The sequence below is a fragment of the Lathyrus oleraceus genome, chromosome 3 (genome assembly GCF_024323335.1).
Source record: "Lathyrus oleraceus cultivar Zhongwan6 chromosome 3, CAAS_Psat_ZW6_1.0, whole genome shotgun sequence".
Taxonomy (NCBI): Eukaryota; Viridiplantae; Streptophyta; class Magnoliopsida; order Fabales; family Fabaceae; genus Lathyrus; species Lathyrus oleraceus.
Window position 1 is genome coordinate 154,832,158 of NC_066581.1, and position 27,560 is coordinate 154,859,717.

General features: G+C 38.6%; 1 protein-coding gene across 1 annotated transcript; it reads left to right on the top strand.

Annotated features, from left to right (window-relative positions):
• The first annotated feature begins 24,598 nt into the window (after positions 1-24,598).
• LOC127130167 (uncharacterized) lies at positions 24,599-25,321 on the top strand. Its single transcript, XM_051059234.1, has one exon. It carries the CDS (start codon positions 24,599-24,601, stop codon positions 25,319-25,321), a length of 723 nt encoding a protein of 240 aa, XP_050915191.1.
• The last annotated feature ends 2,239 nt before the right edge of the window (positions 25,322-27,560 follow it).

A 27,560-nucleotide genomic window follows, 5' to 3' on the forward strand; every position in this document is an offset into this window, starting at 1 on the left:
GTTGCTGCCAGAGAGAAAGCTGAGCAAGAAGAAGAAGCAGTAATGGCCGTTGAAGCTGCTTAGAAGGTTGCATATGAGAAAACCACCGAGGTTTCTCTGACTCAAGGAGATTCATCAACATCTGATCTTACCCCTCTGGCCATCAAAACTCTGGAAGAGTTGCAGAAGGAACAACAACTGGTCAGAGACAGACTCGACAAATAAGATCAGGTCAACACCGGCATTCAGAGTATGCTAGATGAGCTACTTCAGAGGATGCCTCCTCCACCTAAACCTTAGACACTTTAGGATTTCCCTGTAATATTGTTTCTAAATGTTTTTAATTCTAAGGCTTAGCCTCTGCTCCTTTCTCGCTGTAATCTTTGAAGTTTTTCTTCTCATCAATGAATTTCTGAATTATTTACTTTTTGAGTCTGACAAAAAAGGGGAGAATTAGAAAGAAGTCTTTTGATGAATTATTTTATCTAAATCTCAGAAATTCACTGCTTACATTCTGACATAAAATCATTGCATAATTTTAAGTCATTTCTCAGGACCTATCTCAATCAAGGAAAACTGAATTCTTATCGGAGAAACTACTAAATCAAATCAAGCAACCTAATAAAATCTAGTAAGAAGTTGTCTACCCCAGCAACCCATATCTGATACTAAACATCTTTAAAAATAAATAAATATCAGACTTAAGGGGAGATTGCTAATCTCAAGGGGAGTCATTTTTCTATCTAACTCTGATCTTTTTCAGTTTAGTATGTCTGAGAGTACTATTGTTTCATCAAAATCCTAATTTTTGTCATCATCAAAAAGGGGGAGGTTGTTAGAACAAGATTTTGATTCTGCAATATATCTCTAAGTTTTGATGATAACAAAGAATGAAACAATTTAGTACCCTAACAATTTTATTAAGTGTGCAGGATTCTAAGTTAAAATGACTATGATAAGTCACCTTCTGATTATCAAGAAATGAATATCTGGCATCTGAATTAGTCTAGAAGCACTGACCCAGCATAAAGAGAAATCACATATGACTCTGAACAGAATGCATATGAGAAGCAATCACCTGAAGAATCTGACTCTGAAGTTTAAGCGCTGATGATCTGATTCTAAGAACTCTATCTGAAGACTCTGCAAGATATATCTGAAGACTCTGCAAGAGATATCTGAAGACTCTAACTTTGAAGACTCTAATCATGCTCACCTCACTCTGACACATGCTTAGAAACACGCCGTCAAAATCATCTGGTCAGAAACTTAAGCTGGAAGCATTCAAATTGTAGTACAATCCTTTTAAGGAAACATTTGATTATGCTCCAAGACTTCTATGGAAAGGACAATAAATTTACTACATTTATCTCCCACGGATGGCACAAAATATTTATTAATTCCCCTCCCCCCCCAACGGTATCATCTCAAGTGCTATATAAGGGCCTCCTCACAACTTGCTGAAATACACAACCTTGATATAACAACATTATTATACTCTGATTATTCACCACTATTGTTGTAAGAAATAGTTTCAATACAAGAGATGTTGCTCAATATTGTGTTGTTATCTTTCACTGCTCTTAAATTGTGTCTATGCTGCTTATCTAGAAGCATCTAGCGAAACACTTTGTAATTCTTGTGATTTGTTTTGATTCCTCAAGTGACTTGTTTAGGTCTATAGACTTGAGAGGGCTAAGAGGTTGTTGAACCCTTAGACAAACTTTTGTAACCTATTGAGATTAGTGGATTAAGTCCTTGTTGAAGGAAAAATCACCTTGGCTGGGTGGGCTAGAGTAGCTTTGAATTTCAAGCGAACCAGGATAAATCGTTTGTGTTGTTATAATTTATTCTGTGTCTGTTATTGCAAAAATCTTTTAATTCCTATGAAAACAATTCAACCCCCCTTTCTTGTTTTTCTCTACCTTCAATAGTAACCACAAGTCCATGAATTAGGATAACCAAGCTTCTTTTTAGGTTTTTCTTATTAGTGTTTTCTTTACAAGGACATAAAAGAAAAAAGTCCAAATGGATAAAGAGCAAATGACAAGATCACAAAAAAAATATGATATGGAACGCTAAACATAAAGTATAAAGTAAATGGCATAAAGTAAAAGAGCATAAATTAAATGACTTGGAAATAAAAGTTAATACAAGTGAAAATGTTAGTAAATGAGGTTAGAAATTACAATGAAGGATGGTTTGGTCATTTTTTGGAGAACACTCAACTATTCACCCATAAGCATGAAAATGTGAACTATACGTCATTTATGAGAATGACTCCAACTTGGATAAAATTAACAAGTATGCCACTAGCTCTCACAAATGGAAAATGAGCAATATTTTCATACAATACCATGAGGAATAGGAGACTTACAATCTCACTTATAAAATTCCTTTTCTTTTGGGACAAATTTAGCTCTATGTTAAGCAACCGTAGTTGGACTTATGTAGAAGTCACAACTATCTGAGGCCGGTCAATAATAATGTTTGTGTTAACATATGCTAGAGAAATGATATGTAAATCATTCTCCTAAATCCATGCCACACAAAATAAAGAAAGGGGATGATCAAGTACAAAGGCTAGGAGGATGATCCATTACTTCAATCCACACTTCATGACCCTTATGATAAACTTATACATCAATCCAAAGTACCTTAAATGATTCATTATCACTTAGAAGGTATATTTGAAATGATGAAACTTCATCAAGTACCAATCCACACATCATGGACAAGATGTGTAAGACCCCAATTTTGACCCTAAGATCCCTCATGCAATTTCATCATATGCATTAGCAGTGGGATCACCCCTTGGCATCCTCCTTACGCCTTGTTCCTTGGGTTTGTTTTGGGAGAGATCACCAAGCACCATGTGATTGTATCATACTTGTATATCATCATTTTACTAACCAAAATACCAAAAATATATCTTTGCATTTGCCTAACTCTTTTGTAGGTAGGGCATGATCATCATTGATCTATCAAGTTCACACCTAGGGTTTAAGACCCTCAGGGCTAAAAGAATAATAAAGGATTGATAAACAATGTCTCAAAGCATCATATATGAGTCCCAATGATCTCTACATGTCATATTGATCAAGTGTTCTTCAAGTGCTTGGAGGTGATTTGCCTTGGAAACCCTAGTTTGACTAGGTATCTTGAGTAACTTCCTCAATAAGCTATCTCACCAATTGATCAAATTTTCAAGGGACGCTTAAAAATTCATCATCTTATGCATATATGATCTACCATGAGCCTAGAAAGTCAATAGAATTGAAGGTTAGCAAGTTGGTTGATGGTGGTTGGCCAGATGAATTCATCTGATCAAAACTGGGTCTCCCTAGACCCTATCTCCTACAATTTTCACCATATGAAAATTATTACAAGAGAAACGTTACTCTAAATGACATTCCAAACTACTTTCATGTTTATACCTAGAGCTAGTTTCGCTTGGGAAATCATTTTCTATCTTGAAACCTTATAGGTCATTTTGTCTAAACCCTAATTTGAAAGTCAACTTCCCAAGGCCATAACTTGCTCAATTTTTATGAGATGAAATATTTCCAAGTTTAAAAATAAAATTCAAGATGTCTAATTCAACTTTGATGTTTGGAATGAGATCTAAATCAACTTTTATGAGGATGTGATATGAGGATACGTTATAGGTCATTTTTGCCCTATACCATTTAACAAGTGATTTTCCTCAACTTCAAAAATGCATAACTCTATCATTCTAAATCCAAATGACATAAAATTGGTGACCATTTTGAAGGTCTTTTAAAGAGATACAACTTTTATGAAGACACTTTTCTCATTTGGAGCTCACATAAAAAGTTAAGCAAGGTGGAATATTGAGATATATGGCTTAACACTTAGAAAAATTTTCAACATGTTGAAATTTCCAAACTTCCACCTCAAAATTCACCATGATCCAAGTTCCAAATGAAAAAGTGTCCAACATCATAGTTGTTCCCCTTGATCTAAGTTTTCCAAAGAACCTAATTTCATGCATTTTGGATGAGATTTGTTAGGGCTGCACATGGTCTTAACAGGGTTGTATCATTGGAAGAAATCAAATGCTCAAAATCCCATTTCACATTGCCTTGACATCCAAGCATGATTTGAACTTCAATACAGTTGCAATTGGATCATAATGGATTGCTTCATGGGCCTGTACACGCCCATGCAAGCTTGTGCATCACATTGCCAAATTTAACAATTTTTCAAGTGTGCAAATATTACTCTCAAATGCTATAAATACAAGCCCTTGGAGCTCATTTCAAACACACCTTGCGCGCCAAATTTGCCCCCCAATTGAAACCCTCGCCATTCAAAGGAAAACCTAAGAATTTTCAACTTGAAAATTGAGTTTGAATCTCACTGTTTGGAGATTCAAAAACTCCAGGATCCAAAGCTTTGTGCCATTGCTAAACCTCTTCTGCAAGCTTCTCAAGTGTGATCAGATCAAGTTTGAAGCAAGCAAGATTCATTTCTGCACAACATTGAAGGTAAATTTCAGAAAACTTCTTCTCTTCGATTCTCACTCAATTCTCATCAATTCTCTTGGATCTTTGGTTGTCTGAAGTCCTACCAATATAGGCAAGAAGATTGAGTTGCTTTGAGGTCAAATCGAAGCAACTCAGTTGACACACCTCAAAATTCAACTCCTCGTATCTTTCTATATGTGTGGAGTTAGTTAAAATTAAGGTCAGATTCGTGCTCTACGCTATTTTTTCTTTCATATCATGTCCTTTTTTTCATTTTCTTGATGGTGATGAGTGAACCAGTCCGGTGGACCTCGCCTGAGAAGGTGACCGGAGGTCCAGTGCCGGTGGTGTGCTGGACAGGTTCTGAGCCATTGATCTTGTTTAAATTGTTTTAATCTTGAGCGTTGGTTGTGATTACCACGCGTGTGGCGCGCTGACTGAGTTCCACCATGGAACGCGCGTTTCCATCCACTCGATCTGCCACGTCAATTAATGAGGGAGATCAAGTGGTCCACGTTTTTTTTTGATTTTTTGATTTTCATTTTATTTCATTTGATTTTCATTAAGTCATATTAATTTTAATATTGATCCAAAAAATATGAGAGTTTCACCAAAAAAATTTAAATAAATTCCTCTTTCATATTTTGAATTAAAATTATTTTTTGGATCATTATTAATATTTTTCATGATTTAATTGATTTTTTGAATATTTTTAATTGTTTAAAAATACTTTTAAGTCTCTAAAAATTCTGAAATTTTTTCTCCAAGGACCTTTGACCTTGTTTGACCTATTATAAATCTCATGGCCATTTCTTTGGTGTTTTGATGAGGTTTTAGGAATTTGATAAACCATATTTAATTTAATGCCTTATTTTTTGTATTTTTTTTAATTGAATAAATGTCAATTAATTGTGTTGAGCTATTTTGATGGTTTGTATAAGTTTGACTTGTGTTGTTGGGCCTGTGTCAAGGTTGATTTGACTTTGCTAGGTTAAGATCATTGGATTTAGGGGATGGGTGGAATGTACATTCCATCTCCCAAAATGAATGAATGATCTTAATTTGGTGTCGCATTACGCGAAAAACCGGCGGGAAAACGAAACAACAAAGCCGCCACCGTGCGTTATTTATCCCAAAAGAGGGAAAGAAAACGCTCGAAGTAAACCTGGAAAGGAATGGTCTCGCGACCAGAGAAAGATGGGATCGGGAGTCGGTTATGCGAAGGGAAGGTATTAGCACCCCTACGCATCCGTCGTACTCGACGGGATCCACGCTCAAAAGAATAGAAGAAAGGTTTCTAAAAACTGCTCAAACGCCACACAAGGTTGGAAGGAAACACAGAAAGACAAGAGAAACTAACTCGGCAGGATATCGCATCCTGGGCCTACGTAGTCTGTCAGTCATAGACATCAGAGTCGACGTAGTTCGGGACAGGGGAAACGTGCTTGCTAGGATGTCGCATCCTATGCATACGTATCTTCTCTAACCAGAGAAGAATCAGAGCACTCGTAGCTCGGCTAACGCACGCCAAACAAAACACAAACAGGAAACCGACTGCTAATCGCTGGACTTACGTCAGACTCCACACAAACAGGCAAACCTGGAAACCGAATGCCAATCGCTGGACTTACATCAGACTCCGAACCAACAAACACACACAGGAAACCAACTGCCAATCGCTGGACTTATGTCAGACTCCAACGAACAAACGAGACACAGGAAACCGACTGCCAATCGCTGGACTTACGTCAGACTCCAAACACACACAAAGGGTTGAAAAAGAAAAAGGGCGCCCGGAGAGATCAGCTCATCTCCTGCCTACGTACCTCATCTGGTATGAGGATCAGGGCGACGTAGTTCCCCTACACAGGGAAAGAACTTTTGTCCTAACCAGAAACAAAGGGAGACACAAACTACTAGGGAGACTACGACTCGAGCCTAGAAGTTGTCATGCATACGATCCCTATGTTAAGGTTTCTATCTAACTTGCACAGGAAGCAAGCTAACCTAAACACATCACAATCAATCAAAAGCACAAAAGCAAGCACACACACTATATGCAAACAGATGGGCTCATACAAGGCTAGGCTTTAGTCAAGGGGTCATGTCAACCTCAACAAACAAGCCACTGGAATGGGGTATGATTAGCTCTTAACCATAACATTGAGAGTTAGGGTGAAGCAGATGAAATGGGAAGTGAGGGTAAGACCTCACAGCTCTTATCCCTGGCCTGGGAGAGCTTCAGACAAATGAAAGTGTGGGAGTCCAGAATGTGGGAACTCTTCTCCACAAGCGACTGACTCAACAGGATCTTGGGTTATTATCCACAATGCATCAACACAAGGTGTGTGAGCAAAGTGAATGACACAACTGAATAACAGGGGATGGATTGTACATCCCTTGTATCTGCCAATTGCCTCTTAAGAGGTCTTTACCTGCTTGGCACAAAATAAACAAAGACAAGCATTGCCTCTTAAGGAGGGCTTCAGACAGGTGCCTGCCCACATAACAGGACAGGTCTTCCAGACTACATGAAGTCAGCAGAATTATACCTCAATGGTTAAGCAACCAAGCAAAGCAAAGCAAGTTCAAAAGAACTCAAAGCAACTTAGGTACCTGTGAAAAATCTAAACCAATCAGTTCAACTGTACAAACAACTAAACAACAGCTAACATTAAACAGACAGACAATGTTCACAATGTGCAAGCCACAAGGCAAACTCAAAATGAGTTAGCATCAACCTACAAAACACACAAGTGTTATTAATCAAGAGCAAACATCAATGCTCAAATGAGGAAGCATCATCAACTATGGACTTGGATGTTTAAACCTGAAATTAAAGCCCACATGTAAGCCACAAACCACTAGGTCAAGGCCTAGGGTCAAAGATGGAGAAAAAAGTCAAAACAGAACCTCAAATTTAACATGAATCATCCTTATTCAATCAAGAACAAATCTCAAAAAGTCCCACATCAAAATCATTAAGCATATTCATTTCATGAGCAAAACATGGCAAGGCATGCAAATGGTGATCACATTGAAACATCAGAAGAAACAAATGCACATCAAATCAAAAAAGACTCAAATAATCTTGACAAAATTCATGAGTAAACAAGACATATAACATGATCATCATACAAAAATCAGAGGCATTGGACATCATTAGGCATGGCAATCACTTAGCATAATTCAAACAATCACATGTGTGACACAAATTGTCACACCAAGTTAGCATGAGCATAAAACAGAAATGGATCATGGGAAAAATCTCAAACCAAAGCCAAAATGTCACTCAACATGTCTAGAATCCACACACAAAATTTTAGAAGCATTGGATCATTTTTGAGCATTTTATGATCAAATGAACAAAGCAATATCATGAATGGACACATGTTCAATCACCCTAGAGGAAAATATTTTTTAAGCCATGCACAATTTGCAATTTAATGATCATAAAAAAATAGACAGGATAAGGAACACAATGCAAAACATTGGAGATCAATTGGAGCATTTTTCAATTTTATATGATTTTTGGAAGTTCATGAAAAATTTGAAAATCAAAAGTGAAGCAAAACATGAAAATAGGAGGGAAAAGAAATAATAGCATGGCATTTTGAAAAAGTTCACTCGCTCGGATTCGAACCAGGCGCGTTTTTAAACTTGGCGCGCTCACCAAACGACAGCGTTTCGGTCATAAACCCTAGTGCGCCCAGATTTTCGTAGCAAATCAAGATTTTCGTAGCAAATTCCAGGCAAATCCGTAGCAAATCTGGAAATAGCATGGTGTTCATACAGGGAAGATGAAGATCATGAAGATCTTCATCTGGATTTCCAAATTTTCACAAAAATGTCCAGAAATACAAAATAAGCATAGCAATCGGTTCATCTTTCCACATACATCAAGGATCCATAATCAATTTGCATTAAAACATAAAAACAAAACCAAATCGAAGAGAAGAAGATTTGTCATCAAAATTTCAATTGAATATAACTTTGCGAATATTACACCAAATCACTCAAAATTTGCACCAGAATCATCACCATCCAAGGATCTATATGAATATCACAAAAATTTGCAAAAATAAAGAACTCGAATCCTGACCTCTTGAAGAACAGAAGTTGGAATCACGTGCTTCCAAGCTTAGCCAGGCCTCAGATCTTCTCCCTAATGCTTGGTGAGGTGAATGATGATGAAATTGAAGCTCAATTGTACACGAATCCAGCTTAATCTTCAACTGCCATGGATGCTTCAAACTTTGAACCTAGCTCAATATGCCACGATTTTCTCTGAATTCACGTCCAAACCTACTCAAGTATCCTTCATGAACATGAATCAAGCAGTAGGAATAGCTCTTGTGTGAAAAATTTTGCAAAAAAGTTTGAGAGGAAAATTTTGTGATTTTTTGGTTCTAGATCTGAAATTGTCACTAATGGTGAAAACAGTTAGGGTTAACCATATATACTCCATGCTAATCATGTTTAGGAACTGTTTAGGCCAAATGCAAATGAGATTAATCCATTTTGAGGTGTATCTGCAAAAATAGGTTTTCACCTCCCATGCATGCCATGCACGTGAACAGTACTCAGCTCTGGCCCAAAACCAGTTAAAACAAGCCCATGCACACATTAGGATTGGTTTTGCATGCCTATGATCATTCAATATGATGTTATGCAATTTTCTTCCAAAAACTTCATGAATAAGCCAAAGACCATGCAAATGAAATTCATGTCATGTAATGGTATGCTTGGAAAATACATGTTATAAGGATCAAAATGCAAAAAGAACCACTCATTTTGGAGTTTTGGTTTGAAAGTTATGTCCATTTGAATTTTCAAACACACTTTGCCGTGATTGGACCATATCTCCTCAACCACAAATGAGAAATTCATGATCTTGAACTTTTTGGAAATGGGAGAGAAAGATATTTAACTTTCATGTTGGACAAAATTTCATTTGAAGCTTTCTTGATGATGTAATCTTGAGTTGAAGTTGGTCCAAAATTTTTCCATTTTTGGAAAGTTTAAATTACAGGTCACCTGCTATTTTTGGAAAGTCTTGATCTGACTTCAAATTCTTCAATGTTGATGTTTGAAATGTCAAATGAGACTTGTTTGAACATGAATGAAGCCTCTCTAACCAATTCACACCTTCAAATCCACAGTTGACTTTGCAGTTGACTTCTGTTGACTTTTGTGGGCCTCAGATGATTTGCACATGGACTGATGAGTTCTGAGCCTTCAGCACTTGGCCAAATCACTTCAAAATGATCCTTAGGTCATGTGAACTCATGGGAATCACCCTAGGGCTTTGATCTCATGGAGAATGCTCTTGTTGCCTTGCACAGTTGAATCTCCTGACCAGTCTTGCCTGATGACATGTAGTGGACTATGCAATATGAATGCAATGTTAATGTGATGTTAATGACCTAAAAATGAGATGTATATACAAATAGGAGGTGCAAATTTGAGGTGCTACATTTGGTAAAAGTCCTTCTTTGACCAATTTGTGTTTTGATCCATTCCCCTCCCTCTTCATCTAATTCGCCTTCTTTATGCATCCATTTCATTTTACCTATGATATCTCAAAGTCCTAAGGCTAGTTGATTGAAAAATCAACATAAGTATGGATGAGATTAGGCCACCTCTTTTGCATATTCTTTTTGTGTGTGGTATGTTTCATGAGCATAGTCCATTATACTATGTCTCTAACATGCATTAACACCAAAATTCAATTGCCCGAACTCAAATAGTTGTGACTTCTACATAAGTCCAATTACGATTGCTTAACATAGCGCTAAATTTTTGATACAAAAGGCATATCATTCTAGTTAGTGAGATTGTAAGTCTCCTCTCTTTCATGGTATTGTGTGGAAACTTTGCCTTTTTTCCTTCCTTTGGAAGATGTCTTGGTTCAAGGATCCATGCTTGTGATAAGTGGGTTGAGTGTTCTTCAAAGAATGACTTAAAAAGCAAAAGCAAAAACAATGCTAACTTCTAACTTATTAACAACTAACATTTAATTCCAAGTCCTTTATTTTAATGCACTTTAGTTTTTAAGCTCTATTCATTTGCCATTATTCATACCATTCTAATTGTTTATATTAATGCCTTTTCACTTTGTCCACTTGGACCATATTGTGTGATATATCTTGTTTGTGTATATTTTGTTTGTTTGTGTGGTCTTTGACCATTAACGTACATAATAAGAAACGAAAACCCTAAAAGACTATTGTGTGGACTGTTGGTTTGACCTTGGACAATTGGACTTAGAATCTAGGCAACATCCCTATGCAAAAAGGACTTGGCCAATGCCAACTATCATGTAACCAAGTGCTTGCAATTTAAAACTTCATATGATACATCATTGAAGATCCATCTGAGTTCATCTGCAACATGATCATTGTGTAGCTGTCATTTTGAACCTGAGACTTATGAAATTCATCTATTACATGGGCAATTTGAAGAAGATTATGGAGTGGCTAAAGTTTGGATGTGGCTATCTTTATTTGATGCCTTGCTCTTCAAGATAATATTGTATGCATTGTTTGTTGCTTGATTCTAATATCCAAGGGAATTTGGGGTTTCTATATGGCATTCTTGCCTATTGGATTGCTACCCATCAATCAGATCTTTTCAACTCTTAACTTTTAAATTTGTGCTTAGGATTATTCTCTTCATCTCCTCCCCATCCCTTTAATTTCAAAATCTCTCCCTCCTTTTAAAAAACTTCTTTGTTTGAACTTGTTATTTTCTAAACTTAGACCACTTTGCAAATTAGAAACTTTGGCCTTATGCCATTGCATTTTCAAACTTCTTTTTCTTAAATTAAACTTGTAAATAAATTTAACTATACTTGACTTAAAATTTTCAAAAAGCCAAAAAGAACTAACTCATTCAAACCATTTTCTAGGCCTTTGTGCCTTTCAAACTTAATTTTTGATTAAAAGCAATGCATCCATTTTGAAATTTGTATCACGAACTACGAGGTTTTGATCCCTCATCTTATGTTGGTACGTAGGCACAAGTCCGAAGGTCTTGTCAAACACAAAAATATAATTAATGAATTCTTTTCTCATCCCCCCATTCTATTTGTTTGTAAACATCACTTTATCCAAAATACATATGCACACAAGAAAGGGCTCCCTAGGAGTACCTAGGACACTTTGGGTGCTAACACCTTCCCTCTGTGTAACCAACCCCCTTACCTGTAATCTCTGGCATTTTATTAGTTTTGATTTGAAAATTTCTTATTTTTGGGTTTTGTTCGTACTTTTCCCTTTTCCCTTGGAAACAATAAAAGCGCGGTGGCGACTCTTGTTATTTGATATCTTGCTTATCCATAGCTTGATGATCATAAATTTCCCACTATATAAATTAAGTGGCGACTCTGCTGGGGAGTAGTCTCCAGTGAGTTTAGCCTACTTTTTTCTGTGTGTATATAATAGTATATATGTGATGTATGTGTATTTGTGTGATATAATCTGCTTGTTGTGCTTGGTGATCTCTGAGTGGTGAGATAAGTTCTAACCCGAACTTGAGTGCAATTAAGATAGGAGGATGGTATAGTCATATTCGACTTGTGTGGAGTAGTCCTTAACAAGTTGGCTTGAGATCCATCTGCTAAGTGGAGACCCTTTTGGATTTGGAAATGTCACACAAGTATTTGTGGTTAGGCATTACTAACTCTAATTTGGGTCCGAGAAGCTGAGGACCGTAGAACATTTACCCCCCTCTTGGCCTATTTAGGACGTAGTGCGGAGACTATTCAAGTGTAGACTTGATAATAGTTGTTACGCGATAGTACACTCAGACGAGTTTCTCTTGAGAATATTATGGGTCGATGAGTCAGTCATTTTAACCCGTAATATCCGATAGATGGAATTAAGACTCTGGGAACTTTTTAGAACATGATCTACAGGTTTTTATCCTTAGTTCACTCCTTTGGGATGGTTCTTACCCAGACTCCATGCTCGTGACTTACAACAAACCCTTGATTCTTGGTTGATCCAATCAAGTCTTGTCAATATCAATGGAACTTGGGTGTTGATAAGGTGTAAACCATAATCCACCAAAATGGATGATTGATCTTGACAATGACTTGATTCATCCCTTGACCTTTTTTTGCTTGCCTTGTGTGTGATCCCTTATTTGTGATTGTTGCATTCATGCATTCATGCACATCATAACATTCATCACACGAAAATTTCAAGGAACTGAGGTATTATTTGGAAATATTTTCAGACCATGGATTAAGGACGAAGGAACACTAAGAAGTACAGTTTCAGATGTCCGGACTTGAAAGAGTTAAGGAAGCTAGCATCTTTTGTATTAGATCCCTTGGACTTCAAACAACGTCATGGAAAGCTTCTATCTATCTCGTCTGCTGATGTAGTTGAAGGACTCTTGAGTGTGTTGGTGCAGTTCTATGATCCTCTCTACCGTTGCTTCACTTTCCCAAATTATCAGCTTGTGCCTACATTGGAGGAGTATTCTAATCTCTTAGGGATACCCATTTCTAGCAAGGTACCTTTTAATGGATTGGAAGAGATTCCCAGATCTCATCTTATTGCTGAAGCTCTTCACTTGAAGAAGTCTGAGATAGAGGCTCATTGGGTGAAGAAATGAGGATTGTTTGGGTTGCCATCTGATTTCCTCATCAAGGAAGCTACTGCTTTTGCTCAAGCCGGTAGTATGGACGCTTTTGAAGCTATCTTTGTGTTTCTTATTTATGGATTAGCTTTGTTCCCTAACATTGACGGTTTTGTTGATGTTAACGCCATTAGACTTTTCTTGATTAGGAATCCTGTGCCCACTTTGTTGGGTGATATGTATTTCTCTTTGCATTTAAGGAATTCTAAGGGTGGTGGGACTATTGTCTGTTGCATTCCTCTTCTGTACAAGTGGTTTATTTCGCACTTGTCTCAGACACCTGCTCTTGTGGAGAACAAACAATATCTACGGTGGTCTCAGAGACTTATTTCTCTCACTAATGATGATATAGTTTGGTATGATCCTTCTTTGAGCAGTTTGGAGATTATTGATAGTTGTGGTGAATTCTCTAATGTGCCTCTCATTGGTACACAAGGAGGAATAAACTACAACCCTGCTTTGGCTCGTCGTCAACTTGGGTTCCCCTTGAAAGAAAAACCTAATAACACTTTGTTAGAAGGTCTTTTCTATCAAGAGGGTAAAGATCCCCAACATTTGAAGTAGGAGATTGTGCATGCTTGGCATAATGTGCATAGGAAGGGAAGATCCGAGCTTGGTCTGCACAATTGTGTGGCTTTAGAAGCTTACACTCTTTGGGTGAAGAAGAGAGCTTTGGAGTTGAAGATGCCTTATCCCTATGAGAGACCTATATCTATGGTTGTGGTTGAGCCATTAACTCTCCCTAACCAAGATGTAGAGGAGTTGGAAGACGCACTCGCCAAGATGAAGCAAGAGAGGGATATGTGGGAAGAGCGTTTCCATGCTTTGAGAAAGAAGCATGAGGAGTTGCAGTTGGAGTCTAAGGACAAAGATGCACTTATTGAGCTACTTGAAGACCGAGTGATAAAGAGACAGAGAGAGCCGGAGGTTTCATCTTCTAGCATGCCTCAGCCTTCCGTCGCTTGGAAGAAGATTGTTGATCAGCTTGTCCTTGAGAAGACTCAGATGAAGGCTTCTTTTGAGACCGAGATTCAACGCATTCGAAGGAAGTACGCGCCTACAGCCAGATCTTCTGATATTGTTGTTAGGGATCCTTAGGATGACTAGTCTCCTTTTCTCTTGTATTTTTCATTTGGTTTCTGAAAATTGTACTCAGTGTAATCCTTCCAATTATATAAATGAAAAGAGGTTTTGGTCATATCAAATTATTGCAATTGTTGTTAATTATATATATATATATTTGCAAATGATATAGTAAGTTCCTTGAAAAATAAAAACAAACAAACAAGCATTTCATTTCACGCATCATTTGCATAAGCAAGTTTCTCTTTCGCCAGATGTCTCATTGGTGTTTCTTCTGTGCTCCAGCCAAGCTGACTCATCGGTACAACACTCGCGCCAATCATCTAAGAATCATGGAACATCTTGAGCAAGAGAATAGAGAGCTGAAGGACGAGATCGCCCGCCTGACTGCCATGATGGAGTCAGTTCTAGCTGTCTAGAGCCAGTCGTCTCCAACACCCGCAACTCCTCCTCCTCAAAGGACTGTTATTTCAGAGGTGGCTACCTCTACCATGCCTGCTGCTACCGCTTATTTTGCGCCTATAATGCATGCCGGATTCCGGTGGGGAATGCCGCCGAAACTCATGCCTGAAGGCTTTGTGCCTACTTTTGCTTCCATGTCGGCATTTAGCCTGGTCATGTATGTGCCACCTCTCGTTGTGCACACCTTACCTCATGTAGAGGACACCATTTATCATTCTGAGCCATCTGAGGGCCCGGATGTTTATGAGAAAATGGACGAAATGAGGGATCAATTTCTTGAGCTGCGCAAGGAATTGAAGACGTTAAGAGGTAAGGACTTATTTGGAAAGAGTGCTGCTGAGTTGTGTCTGGTGCCGAATGTGAAGATTCCAGTGAAGTTCAGAGTGCCTGACTTTGAAAAATACAGAGGGAACACATATCCGCTCAGTCATTTGGTAATGTATGCCCGCAAAATGTCTACCCATACTGACAACGACCAACTGTTAATCCACTACTTCCAAGACAGTCTGACCGGTGTTGCGCTCAGATGATATATGGGGTCGGACAGTGCAAGCATCCGCATTTTCAAAGATTTGGGGGAAGCTTTTGTCAAGCAGTATAAGTATAACATTGATATGGCTCCCGACCGAGATCAGTTAAGATCACTGTCTCAGAAGGATAAGGAGACATTCAAAGAGTATGCGCAGAGATGGAGAGAATTAGCTGCTCAAATCAACCCTCCTTTAGAAGAGAAGGAGATGACAAAGATCTTTTTGAAGACCCTGAGTTCATTTTACTATGAATGCATGATTGCCAGTGCCCCCAGTGACTTTACCGAAATGGTAAATATGGGGATGAGGCTTGAAGAAGGTGTCCGAGAAGGACGATTGTCAAAGGAGGAAGCATCATCAAGTAAGAGACATGGCAGCAGTTTTGGGAAGAAGAAAGACAGCGAAGCTAATGCAATCTCCAGTGGGAGGCAGAGGAGGCCTCAGATCAGAAAGAGTCAACCATCCCGTCAACACCATCATCAAGTATCCTCAATAATTCTAGTATTTTCGAACAGTCAATCAACACCAATTCAACAACAACAGTGTCAACAACAACAACCACAACAACGAGCAAACACCTACAACAACAACAATACCAACAATCATCATCAACAAAATTTCGAGAGGAAGAAGGTCTCGTTTGACCCGATTCCTATGACTTATGCAGAACTTTATCCATCTCTAGTTCTCAAGAACCTACTCCAACCGAGAAACCCGCCACAAATACCTGAACCACTTCCATGGTGGTACAAACCTGAACTCCGTTGTGCTTTTCATCAAGGGGCACCCGGACATGACATTGAGAACTGCTATCCGCTCAAGTACGAAGTTCAGAAGCTGATAAAGAGTGGAATGGTATCCTTCGAGGATCATGCGCCGAACATGAAAGCAAATCCACTGCCCGTTCATGGGAATTCATCTGTTAACATGGTAGATGGCTTCCCTGGGGAGTTCAAGGTGTTTGATGTCCGTTTCATCAGAAGGTCTTTGGTGACGATGCATAAAGACATTTGTATGGTGAGTGATTGTGAGCATGACCATGACGGTTGTGTTATCTGTAGTGTCAACCCGAGGGGTTGTATGGTAGTGAAAAGGGACATCCAGCGGTTGATGGATCAAGGCATGATTCAAATTGTTCAATCCCGTCATATAGATGACAATGTGAATGTCATAGTGCTTGTTTTCAAGAAACTAGAAAGAGTAGTCATTCAGTACGACATCAGTAATAGTAACAGCAACAGTCAAAGATCGGTATCGCCGTTGGTCATACGGTTAGCGGGCCCAGTCCCGTATTCATCTGATAAAGTTATTCCATATCAGTACAATGCAACGATGTTGAAAGATGGTCAAGAGGTTCCATTGCCTACGACCAGTTCTGTAGTGAGTATTAATGATGTTACTAAGGTGACCCGTAGCGGTCGAGTGTTTGGGCCGGTGCTCCCAAAAGATAAGGAAGAATCAATTGTCATTAAGAAGGTGGAAGTGCCTATTGTAGATCCAATTAACACTTCAAAGTGTCAGTCTGGTGAATCCAACAATTTGAAGGCTAATGATGATGATGAGGTACTTTGTCTAATAAAGAAGAGTGAGTTTAATATGGTGGAGCAGTTGCTCCAAACCCCCTCAAAGATTTCAGTACTGTCTCTGCTAATGAATTCAGAAGCGCATAGAGAAGCACTGCAAAGAGTTCTAGAGCAAGCGTTTGTGGAACATGATGTTACGGTGGATCAGTTCGATCATATAGTAGCTAACATCACTTCTTGCAACAACCTCAGTTTTTGTGATGAAGAACTCCCTGAGGAGGGTAGGAATCATAATCTGGCTTTGCAAATTTCTATGAATTGCAAAGATGATGCTTTATCCAATGTGCTTGTTGACACCGGATCTTCATTGAATGTGCTGCCAAAGTCAACATTTCCAAAGCTGACATATCAAGGAGCGCCTATGAGGTATAGTGGCGTAATCGTCAAAGCTTTTGACGGTTCACGCAAAACAGTGATAGTGGACCTTCCAGTGAAGATAGGTCCGAGTGATTTTCAGATTACTTTTCAAGTAATGGATATCCACCCAGCCTACAGTTGTCTGTTGGGAAGGTCATGGATCCACGAGGCAGGAACTGTTACCTCCACATTGCATCAGAAGCTCAAATTTGTGAAGAACGGAAAATTAGTCATTGCTGGAGGGGAGAAGGCGTTGTTGGTTAGCCACTTATCATCTTTCTATTACGTTGAAGCTGAGGATGAGGTTGGAACTCCATTCCAAGCCTTATCTATTGTTGTTGAAAAGAGAGTTGGGGCACCTCTGTCCTCATTGAAGGATGCAAGGAAGATTGTTGAAGAAGGCAATGTTGACCAGTGGGGGCGCATGGTAGAGGTCTCCGACAACAAAGGTAGAAGCGGTTTGGGTTTTCAACAAGGTTTATCAATTGCTAGATCAGAGGATATGCAACTTAGCTTCCGTAGCAGAGGGTTCATTCATGACAATGAACAAAACTTAGCTGTTGTGCTAGAGGATGACGAAGAGGAAGACTGCACCAATTTTGTGACGCATGGAAAGGCTTGCAACAATTGGACTGCTGTTGATATTCCTTTTATTTTGCATCAATCTAAGTAATTACTTTTATATGTTTTAAAAAATCCTTCTCCTATGCCTAAGGGGGAAGTGAACATTGTTAGGTATTTTCAAATTTGATCATCAATAAAATTAATTCTATTCATCCACATCTTTGATGTTTTGTTTTTACTTTTTGCTTTATTCTGAAAATGGTAATCACAAAAAACATAAATAAATAGTATAATTGTCCATCTGCATTATATTTGGTCACATAATTCACTTCTCTAAAATCAAAATATCAAATTATTATGCAAGTTGGTTTCTAACCCCATTGAATATAATGATCCTTCTCCTTCTCCAAATTTTGAATTCCTTGTGTTTGAGGCCGAGGAGGAAATTGACGAAGAGATGAGTTATGAATTGTCTCGTCTTCTCAAGCATGATGAAAAAGCCATTCAGCCGTTCGAAGAGCAGATTGAGTTAGTCAACTTGGGTTCCGAGGATGATGTGAAGGAAGTCAAGATTGGGTCTCGACTGTGTCTAGATGCAAAGAAGGGGTTGGTTGATCTTCTTCGAGAGTATTCAGATGTGTTTGCTTGGTCCTATCAAGACATGCCTGGTTTGGATTCTGAGATTATAGAGCATAGATTGTCGTTGAAGCCAGAATGCTTGCCAGTCAAGCAGAAGTTGAGAAGAACACATCCTGATATGGCAGTGAAGATCAAAGAAGAAGTGCAAAAGCAAATTGATGTCGGTTTCCTTGTGACCGCTGAGTATCCACAATGGTGGCCAATATTGTGCCTGTGCCAAAGAAAGATTGAAAAGTTCGCATGTGTGTCGATTATAGAGATTTGAATAAAGCCAGTCCGAAAGATGATTTCCCTCTGCCACACATTGATATGTTGGTAGACAATACTGCTAAATTCAAATTCTTTTCGTTTATGGATGGATTTTCCGGATATAATCAGATCAAGATGGCACCCGAAGATATGGAGAAGACCACATTCATTACACCCTGGGAAACATTCTGTTATAGAGTGATGCCTTTCGGTTTAAAGAATGCTGGTGCAACTTACCAAAGAGCAATGACTACTCTTTTTCATGATATGATGCACAAAGAGATTAAAGTTTATGTCAATGACATGATTGCTAAATTTATTGATGAAGAGGAACATGTTGAGCATTTGTTGAAGCTATTCCTGCGTTTGAGGAAATATAAACTCCGCTTGAATCCCAATAAGTGTACTTTTGGTGTTCGTTCTGGTAAATTGTTGGGCTTTATTGTCAACGAGAAGGGTATTGAAGTTGATCCTGCCAAGGTCAAAGCAATATAAGAGATGCATGCGCCCAAAACTGAGAAACAAGTCAGAGGATTTCTCGGCCGCTTGAATTATATTTCCAGATTCATTTCACACATGACTGCCACATGTGCGCCTATATTCAAGCTTCTTCAGAAAGATCAGTCTTGTGATTGGACCGAAGACTTCTAGAAAGCTTTTGATAGACCCCAATTTTGTCTGGGTAAGAAAAATCTTTCACCAGCATTCACCACCAGACGTTATAAGGCATAGACTCTATCTTAGGGTTTCTCAGCCCTAAGCTACTCCAAACTCCCCATCATTTCTAAAGACACATTCAATGCTCATATGGTTATTCTAAAGAAAACCCTCAGTGACATCAAATTTTCAACAAATCTTTCAGTGGCATTTCATCTGTTGAGTTCTTTGTGCATGACTCAAGAAAACATTTGTTGTCTTTGTCTCTTATTGCTGTTACTAAAGCATGGGATGGTATGCACATTTTTGGGACTTATTGGTTAACACGGCTCATTTTGGTCTATCCATAAGATCTTTTGGTTTTAAAAAAAAGGAAGGGCCCACTCCTATCAACATATTGAAAGTTCAAAGTATGGTTCAAGTCTTTTTTGTTTACACATTACTAATCCAAGTCCACTTTCTTATTAGTAAGTATTAAAAGCCATGTTATTTTTTATGATCACTTGTTATTAGCCCATTTTTTACATCCCAAATATTTGTGCCAAATCTTGATCCTTCATAAGTGTCTAGTTTCAAATTGCATTTTTTGAAACATGTATATGTTTGATTTAATCTAAGGTCAATTGTTGGAAGGGACTATGGTGATGGACAACGTTTTAAGGCTCATTTTGGTTGGAATTGAGTTTTTTAATGCTTATGGTGTGCGTTTCATGTTGTTCCTTTAATGATTATTTAGACATACTAAGAGCAACCAATTTAAATGTTCATTCATGTATTTGTGGTGGTCCAGACAAGTTTCCAAATGAAATATTAAGATAAAATTTGAATGTTTAAGAATTGATTACACAAATAGGTCTTAAGTTAGATTCGTGCAATATGTTACAATCAGTCCAAAAAGCATTTACACATTGTCCAAAAATCCAATATTACATCTTAATGATTAAACTTGAAAAATTAAAGGTTGTTGCAAATCCAACAGTTTGAAAACAGAACTTTCAAAAGCCATTGCCAAAACCATCCTTTAGGCCAAAGCACCCTAAAATCCAACTACCTCATAGAGCTGGCGCAACCAATCTTCTCCTCAATTAGGGTCATTTCACTTGTGTGACCTGCAAAGAAATCAACTTAAGTCAAAAGCCTTGTCATAAGCACTTAAAAAGCTGGAAAATAATTAATGAATTGGATAGGTTAACGCTTTGCACAGAGGACCACCATGAACACCCAAGAGTGTATTCGCTACAGACAAACAAATTCATGTAATCAATCCACAAAACCGAAATCCCACGAAATCTAGGATAAGCTAAAGTGAGCCTGACAAGTTATCATAGGACTTAATAGCTCATCATGAAGAAGATAAAATAACTTAATCCCACTATTAATACCCAGAACATTTTTGAGCAGAGGACGGTGAATAAAAAAAAAGGGCAAGAAATCAAAAATAATTTTCCATTTAACACAACCACAGAGCATTCAAAAGGAAAACAGAGGTAGGCGAAGAGAGTTTTAAAGGATAGAAGAGGGCTTATCTGAATTGCACCGGAGGAGACGTCGTCGCCGGACCGGCTCCGATCAAGTAGTCTTTTTTCTCCCTCCTTTGCCTAAAATCTCCATACCATTGCATTCGTCTTTGTGAACTGAGTAAAAACCCCCTGTTATTTTCCTTAAATCGTGACTGTATAAGCTTTAATTTTGAAATTAGGGTTTATGTTTAAACTGTTTTGGTTGTTGTTTGGTTTTTGATTTGTTGTTTGAAAGGAGTTTAGGTTTTGTTTGGTTGCGATAAGTTGTTGTTTGATCGAAGTTTGAGTTTGCTCATTTTGTTTTGAGTGTCGATCTGGTTATTTGAGGGAGATTTAGAGGAATTTAAGGTCGGATTTGGATTCTCCGGCCAAGATAAGGGGGGTTAGTGTTTAAGGTTTGGTTATTGGAGCGGTGGTTCGCCGGAGAAGAAGGTGGTGCCGTCGTCGTTGGCCGGCAACCACCGTCTTCTCTGGTGGGGTTTTGGCCGTGGGTGGGGTCGGAAGTTGCAGAGCGTGAGAGAGGTTTTGATTGAGGAGAGAGACATGAGAGTGTCAAATGAACTCTCTCTCTCTCTCAAGTTTGGTTTTGTATATTGGTGAGAGGAGAGTGCATGGAGGCCAAGTGGTTTGCCCTGAGTGCGCCTCGTATGGTTGACTGTTGAGTCCCCCGTGTGGATCCCCCCACCATATGACGGTGTTCCCTTGGCCGTTCCTCTCTTCTGATTATTTGACTAGGTCAGGCCCTTGTATCGGACGGTTAGATTTTGTTGGCTTAAGGTCAACAAGTTTGACCAGGAACTCTTGGGGCTTTATCTTGAGACTGGGCCTCCGAATTGGGCCTAAACCCGTTGGCTTTTCGCACCCCCTGGTGAGGATTGGTAGCACCCACCTGGGCTTAGTTTACTCCAAGGCCCAATTGTCTTTTTTGTTTTGATTTTTCTTTATCCATTTATAGTTAATGTTTAATTATTTACTTAACCTAAATAAGGTTCTTATCCACTAATCAAATTCTTATTATTATTAATTCCTAAGTTAATTATATAATTTACCATTATTTAATTAATTAATTTTTATTATTTTTACCATCATTCATTATTTGGATATAATCTAGGCAATTATTTATTGTGTGAAGTTTGTGCACATTATTATTTTGTATTTACTTATTTGTACCAATTCTTGAATACATATGTATGGTGTGCTACAATTGTGACAAGATTATTTCAATTTCACCGATTTAAAAATCATTTTAATCAAATTTCAAAAAAATAAATCACATACTTCTCGATTCAATGTCGAGCCCATTTTCAAACACCTTTTGTAAGTCGATCGCTTTTAAAGCATCGCCATCAACCTCACATGGCTTACTCTTGGGCCTTCTTACAATGAGACCTATTCGATTTTAATTAATCGATTAGATGAATAATTCACTAAATAAATTCAAGTCATTCACAAAATACAAATTTAACACCTCGATCCAACATCGAGTATTCTTTATTAAAATTAAATTAAAATACTTAATCATAATTAAATACTATTTCATTTAGAAGTGAGAAAAGGAGATGGTTTTGAGTTTTCAACTCCTCTCCTCGATTATTTGAATACGAATTCTTTTACTCGGCTAGTGAATAATCGTCATTTCTAATCCACTTAAGCACAAACAAATCAAATCCTTTTATAATAAGAAACAAAAAGGGAGATAACTTTTAGTCTTCAATTTTTTCTCCTCGACTATTTGAATACAAGTCAGTTAAACACTCGTCATTTCGTTATAAACTTCTAAACCCCGATTAAATCAAATTATTTTCATAATAAGTTAAATGAAAAGGAAGATGACTTTGAGTTTTTCAACTTCTCTCCCCATTTGTTTGAATACGAGTTCTCTTACTCGGGCAGTCAAACAATTGTCATTTTTTCACAAACATACAACTTAATCAAATCATTGTCATGACAAACTATACGAAAGAGGAGATGGTTTTGAGTTTTCAACTCCTCTTCTCAAATGCTTGGATATGAGTTGTTTTACTCAGTCATTCAAGTACTTGTCGTCATTCTATAATACGTCAACCATATACAACTTTATTTTCATAAATACTCAGATGAAACAGAAAGCGGTCTAGAGTCTTCTATTCCCTGTCCTGATTATTAGGGTACGAGTTGTCTTGCTCGATTATCCGAGTAATCGTCATCCAACCAAATACCTTAATTATTATCAAATCCTTTCTATAATTAAGGATAAAGTTTTCTATTCCCTTTCTCGATTGTTAGGATATGAGTTGTCTTACTCGACTATCCAAGTAATTGTCATTTAATCAAAACTTCCAACATATTAATCCCACTTGTCATCCCCGTGTGACCAAAACTCTTTTCAGAAAGAACACTGTTAATCCTTTCTAATGCACACAACAAACTAGTGTTTAAGCCTCCGCCGAGAGTAGACAAGCCAGCATTTAGCCTTTAGAACGTGATCTACACAGTCGTTCATAAAAAACACCAACCAACCATAGTTCCCTGAACTACGAATGCTCTGATTTCCTTATTACACCATAAGGATACGTAGGCAGGAGATTGCTGTATCTTCGCGAGCACACTAATAAAAAACCTTCATTTCCCCTTTCTAAGGTTCCCATCAATTTCTATTTACAATATATTTATAACCCGAAGATAACAAACAACATAAGCTAACACTCAAATCGCAAATTGAACTAAAAGGTTCCCGTTGAGTACAACGGACGTGAGGGGTGCTAATACCTTCCTCTCGCGTAATCCACTCTCGAACCCGAATATGGTTGCGACGACCATTATTCCATTTCCAAAAGGTTTTATCGATATTTTCCTATCCTTTTATTAGGATAAATAAAGTTCGGTGGCGACTCTGTTCGAACTAATTTTTTCCGCGACCATCGCGAGGAGTCGTATTTTTCGAGATGCGACAGATGGCGACTCTGCTGGGGACTAGCTCCAAGCAAAAGAGAGTGAAGTCTAATTTAGTTCAGTTTCTATATTGTGTGTTAATCTTGTTTGTTGGTTTTTTATTTTTATTCTGTTATTTTTATTCTGTTATTTTTACTCTGTCATAATTATTGTCTGGTGTTTTTATTGGCTATGTACTATTGGGGGTTCTCTGGTTGGTGATACTTTGTGAGATAGGCTCTCCACCCGAGTCTGAGAAAAACCATAAGATTAAGTTGGTGGTTGCGTAGTGGACTCTCGCAAGGAGTCTTCCTTGTTGGGAAGATACGAAGACCCCGCCTAGAGAAGATTCTCTTGAGATATTATTGCCCGACGAGTTTTCGTCACGGCGATAGTATTCTCAAGTTGTATCAATGACTCTAGGGACCTTTTAACCCGTTATATCCGGTGGTTATGTAGTATTTACCTGAAAAGTCCCAGACTTATTGGGCTAATACGAAAGCCCCAATCAGATGAGATCCCTTGGGCGTATTACTACCTTACAGTAGTATTCCCAACCTCGATCTATGACTCTGAGAACCTTATTAGAACCTTGGACTCGAGAGTTGTGTAGTATGGACCCACTAGGAGTCTTCCTCTTTGGGACCATACGAAGGCCTTACCCAGAAGAGACTCTTTTTGGGGATGTTATTGGTGGATGAGCTTTCGTCATGACAATAACCTTCCTAAATAGTGATTGATGACTTTGGGAACCTCTTAACTTTAGAATCCTCCCAAAAGGGTTTTGATTAGTAACCAAGGATACCCACTCTCACGGCGTGTATGTTGACCTACCTGTGGCATGCATAACATCATGCATAACATACATTCATATTATTTTATTTTCAAGGAATCTGAGTGCCATAAGTTGCAGGAATTCAAGAAGCATGGAGTCAAGCAAAAGAAACGTTTACTCTTTCAAGTTCAAAGACCCCGATCTAAGGAGCTTACGTGACTTGGTCTCTCAGATGCACCCGGTGTACAGAATCAACTTTGGGCAGAATTATGGCAATCTGCTCAGCATCCTCAACCAACGAGTGGACCATATAGCTTTAGTCACTCTGGCTCAATTCTATGACCTACCCTTAAGATGTTTCACATTCCAAGACTTCCAGCTAGCACCAACGTTGGAAGAATTCAAGCGTCTTGTTAGGATCCCTATGAAGAACAAGCCACTATTTGAAGGGATAGATGAATCTTTGCCCCTTGAGATCATTGCTAGCACGCTTCACATGGACGAAAAGGAGGTAGAGGCTAACCTAGAGACCAAAGGGAATACCAAAGGATTTTCGCTATGTTTTCTCTTGGAAAGAGCTCATACCCTACTAAAAGCAGAAAGTTGGGACGCTTGTTACCCTGCTATTGCATTGGCCATCTATGGCATCGTCCTATTCCCAAATATGGATGGTTTCATAGACATGGCCGCTATTTGCATTTTCCTTACTGGAAACCCAGTACCCACCTTGTTAGCTGATGTTTACTATTACATGAGCCATAGGTACACCAAGAAGAAAGGAATGATTTCTTGTTGTGCTCCTTTACTATATCAGTGGTTTCTTGAGCATCTTCCGAAGACAGGAGTTTGGGTAGAACAGACATATGTTAGTTAGCCTCAGAGATTGGGATTACTCCGATCCGAAGATCTTTCTTGGTATTTCAAACAATACATCAACATGGACATCATATTCAACTGTGGAGATTTCCCTAATCTACCACTTGTTGGAACTCAAGGATGCGTGAATTCTAACCCGGTTCTATCACTAAGACAACTTGGCTACCCAATGGAAGGCCCTCCAGAGGTAAGGTCTTTGGAAGCTTTCTTGTTGCTTGACTTTGGGGTTGAGAATCCTAGCTTGTTCCAACGAATCAGAGAGGCTTGGAAGAATGTCAATCAAAAAGGGAAAGCTGGTTTGGGGAGAGCAAATGGGATTACAAAAGAACCATATTTTCATTGGGTAAAGGAAAGGGTGGAGATGATTAAAATGTCATTCGTCATTCGGACACCTGTACCTCTTCCTGAACCTAAGCTCACCCATGTCCCTATTGAAGAAGTGGAGGAACTCAAGACCACCATGGCGAAGTTAGAAAAAGAGAATGAAGAGTTGAAGATAAAACTCCAACAAATCATCAATGAGAAAAACACCATGAAGTGGGAGCTTGAGAGAAAGGATGTACAGCTTCAAGCACATGTGGAAAAGTTCAACAAAGAGGAGCATAAGAGGAAAAAGATCAAAGTGGGACTAGAACAAGCTGACCATTGTCTAGATACTCTTAAGGGTCAATTACGACGAGCTCAGAAAGAAGGTCAAGACAACGAGCATTGGTGGCATTTAGCCACGAAGGAAAACAAGACGATAAGAGATACACTTGGGGCTCAGATAAAAGAACTCACTATTTTTGTTCCTCATGCAAAGGCTGAAGCAGATCAAGAACGCCGACTCAAGAATATAGCCACCGAAGCTTCTAGGGTTTCACCCATGATATGGGAGGAGAAGTGTCGATAAGTAAGAGACGCAAAAGAGTCTGCCAGCTATTGGAAGAGCTAGCTAGAGTCATTACACCAAGACATCCCCATATGGTTGAAGGAGCGAGAGTATGTGATTGAAGATTATGAATCCTTTAAGAAGATCATAGACTTATTGCAAGGAGATAGGGATAAGTTCCGTGCAAAGCTCGATGGGCTAGTGGGGTTCTGTAATTGGGCGGCTAAAGAATTACCATGGAAGTTAAGAGACGCAGTTGAAGAGTTGAAGGAAGATAGCACTCCTCCAGCCATAATCAGTTTCATTCTGCTCTATAGAGGGTTGCTGAAGAGATTCAAGGAAGAACTAGAAGAGCTCTAAGCCAGAAAGCCTGCAGTTTAACTTTCCTATGTCTTATATTTTATTCCTTTGACAATGTACTTTGAACTAGGGACTTTTTGGACCCCTATGTTATGTACTTGAATGAATGACATTTAAAAATTACTCCATTATTGCTATTCTAAGTATTTCTTTTTTCTTCGAATTACTAATAACTAATGGAACTCGAATGATTCCCTGAAAATAAAATATGCATAACATCCGCATCTGCATTACGCATCACACTTCATAAAAATTCAAAAAACTTACCCAACCTTTTTACCCTTTATCCAGCAACACTGACTAATCAACACCGATACGAGACGCGAAGCAACTACAAGATGACGTTAGAGCAAGTTGAGGCTAACCAAGTTACCATGAGGACAGACATCAATACGATCCAAGAGAAAATGGATCAACTGTTGGAGACAATGCTCGCAATTTCCCAAAGAGAGAGGGTTGTGGATGAAGAAGCTATGGCCAAAAGGAATGATAGCACACCAGGTTTGGACCCCCAAGACGAGATTTTCGTCCCCACCAAGAAGAGACTAGTTCATATACCAGTAGGAGGCAAAGGAGATAGGGATCGTGCAGAGCCTTCTCATGTGTCTACTCATCATGGATCCGAAATTGGAGATGACCCGTATGATGCTTTCTATGTGCCTGATCAACCGAAGCCTAAGATACTTCTAGATCCTGTTACAGATAGGCTTCGTACCCTGGAAAAGAAGATCAAAGCTATAGAGGGGAATAATATCTTCGGCGCCTATGCCATGAACATGCGTTTAACATCAAATTTGGTCATCCCGGTTAAATTTAAAACTCCTGATTTCGAAAAATACAGAGGACAAACTTGCCCAAGAAGTCACCTAGTAATGTACTTTAGGAAAATGGCTGCTCATACCGAAAACGACAAACTGCTTATACACTGTTTCCAAGACAGTCTAAGTGGAGCGTCTCTAAGATGGTACATGAGTTTAGAGTAGGGGCGGATTCAAAACTGGGAAGA

What these genes read in the sequence shown, in the direction of transcription:
- LOC127130167 (XM_051059234.1), top strand. Translation starts at nt 24,599, where the DNA reads ATGGAGTCAAGCAAAAGAAACGTTTACTCTTTCAAGTTCAAAGACCCC.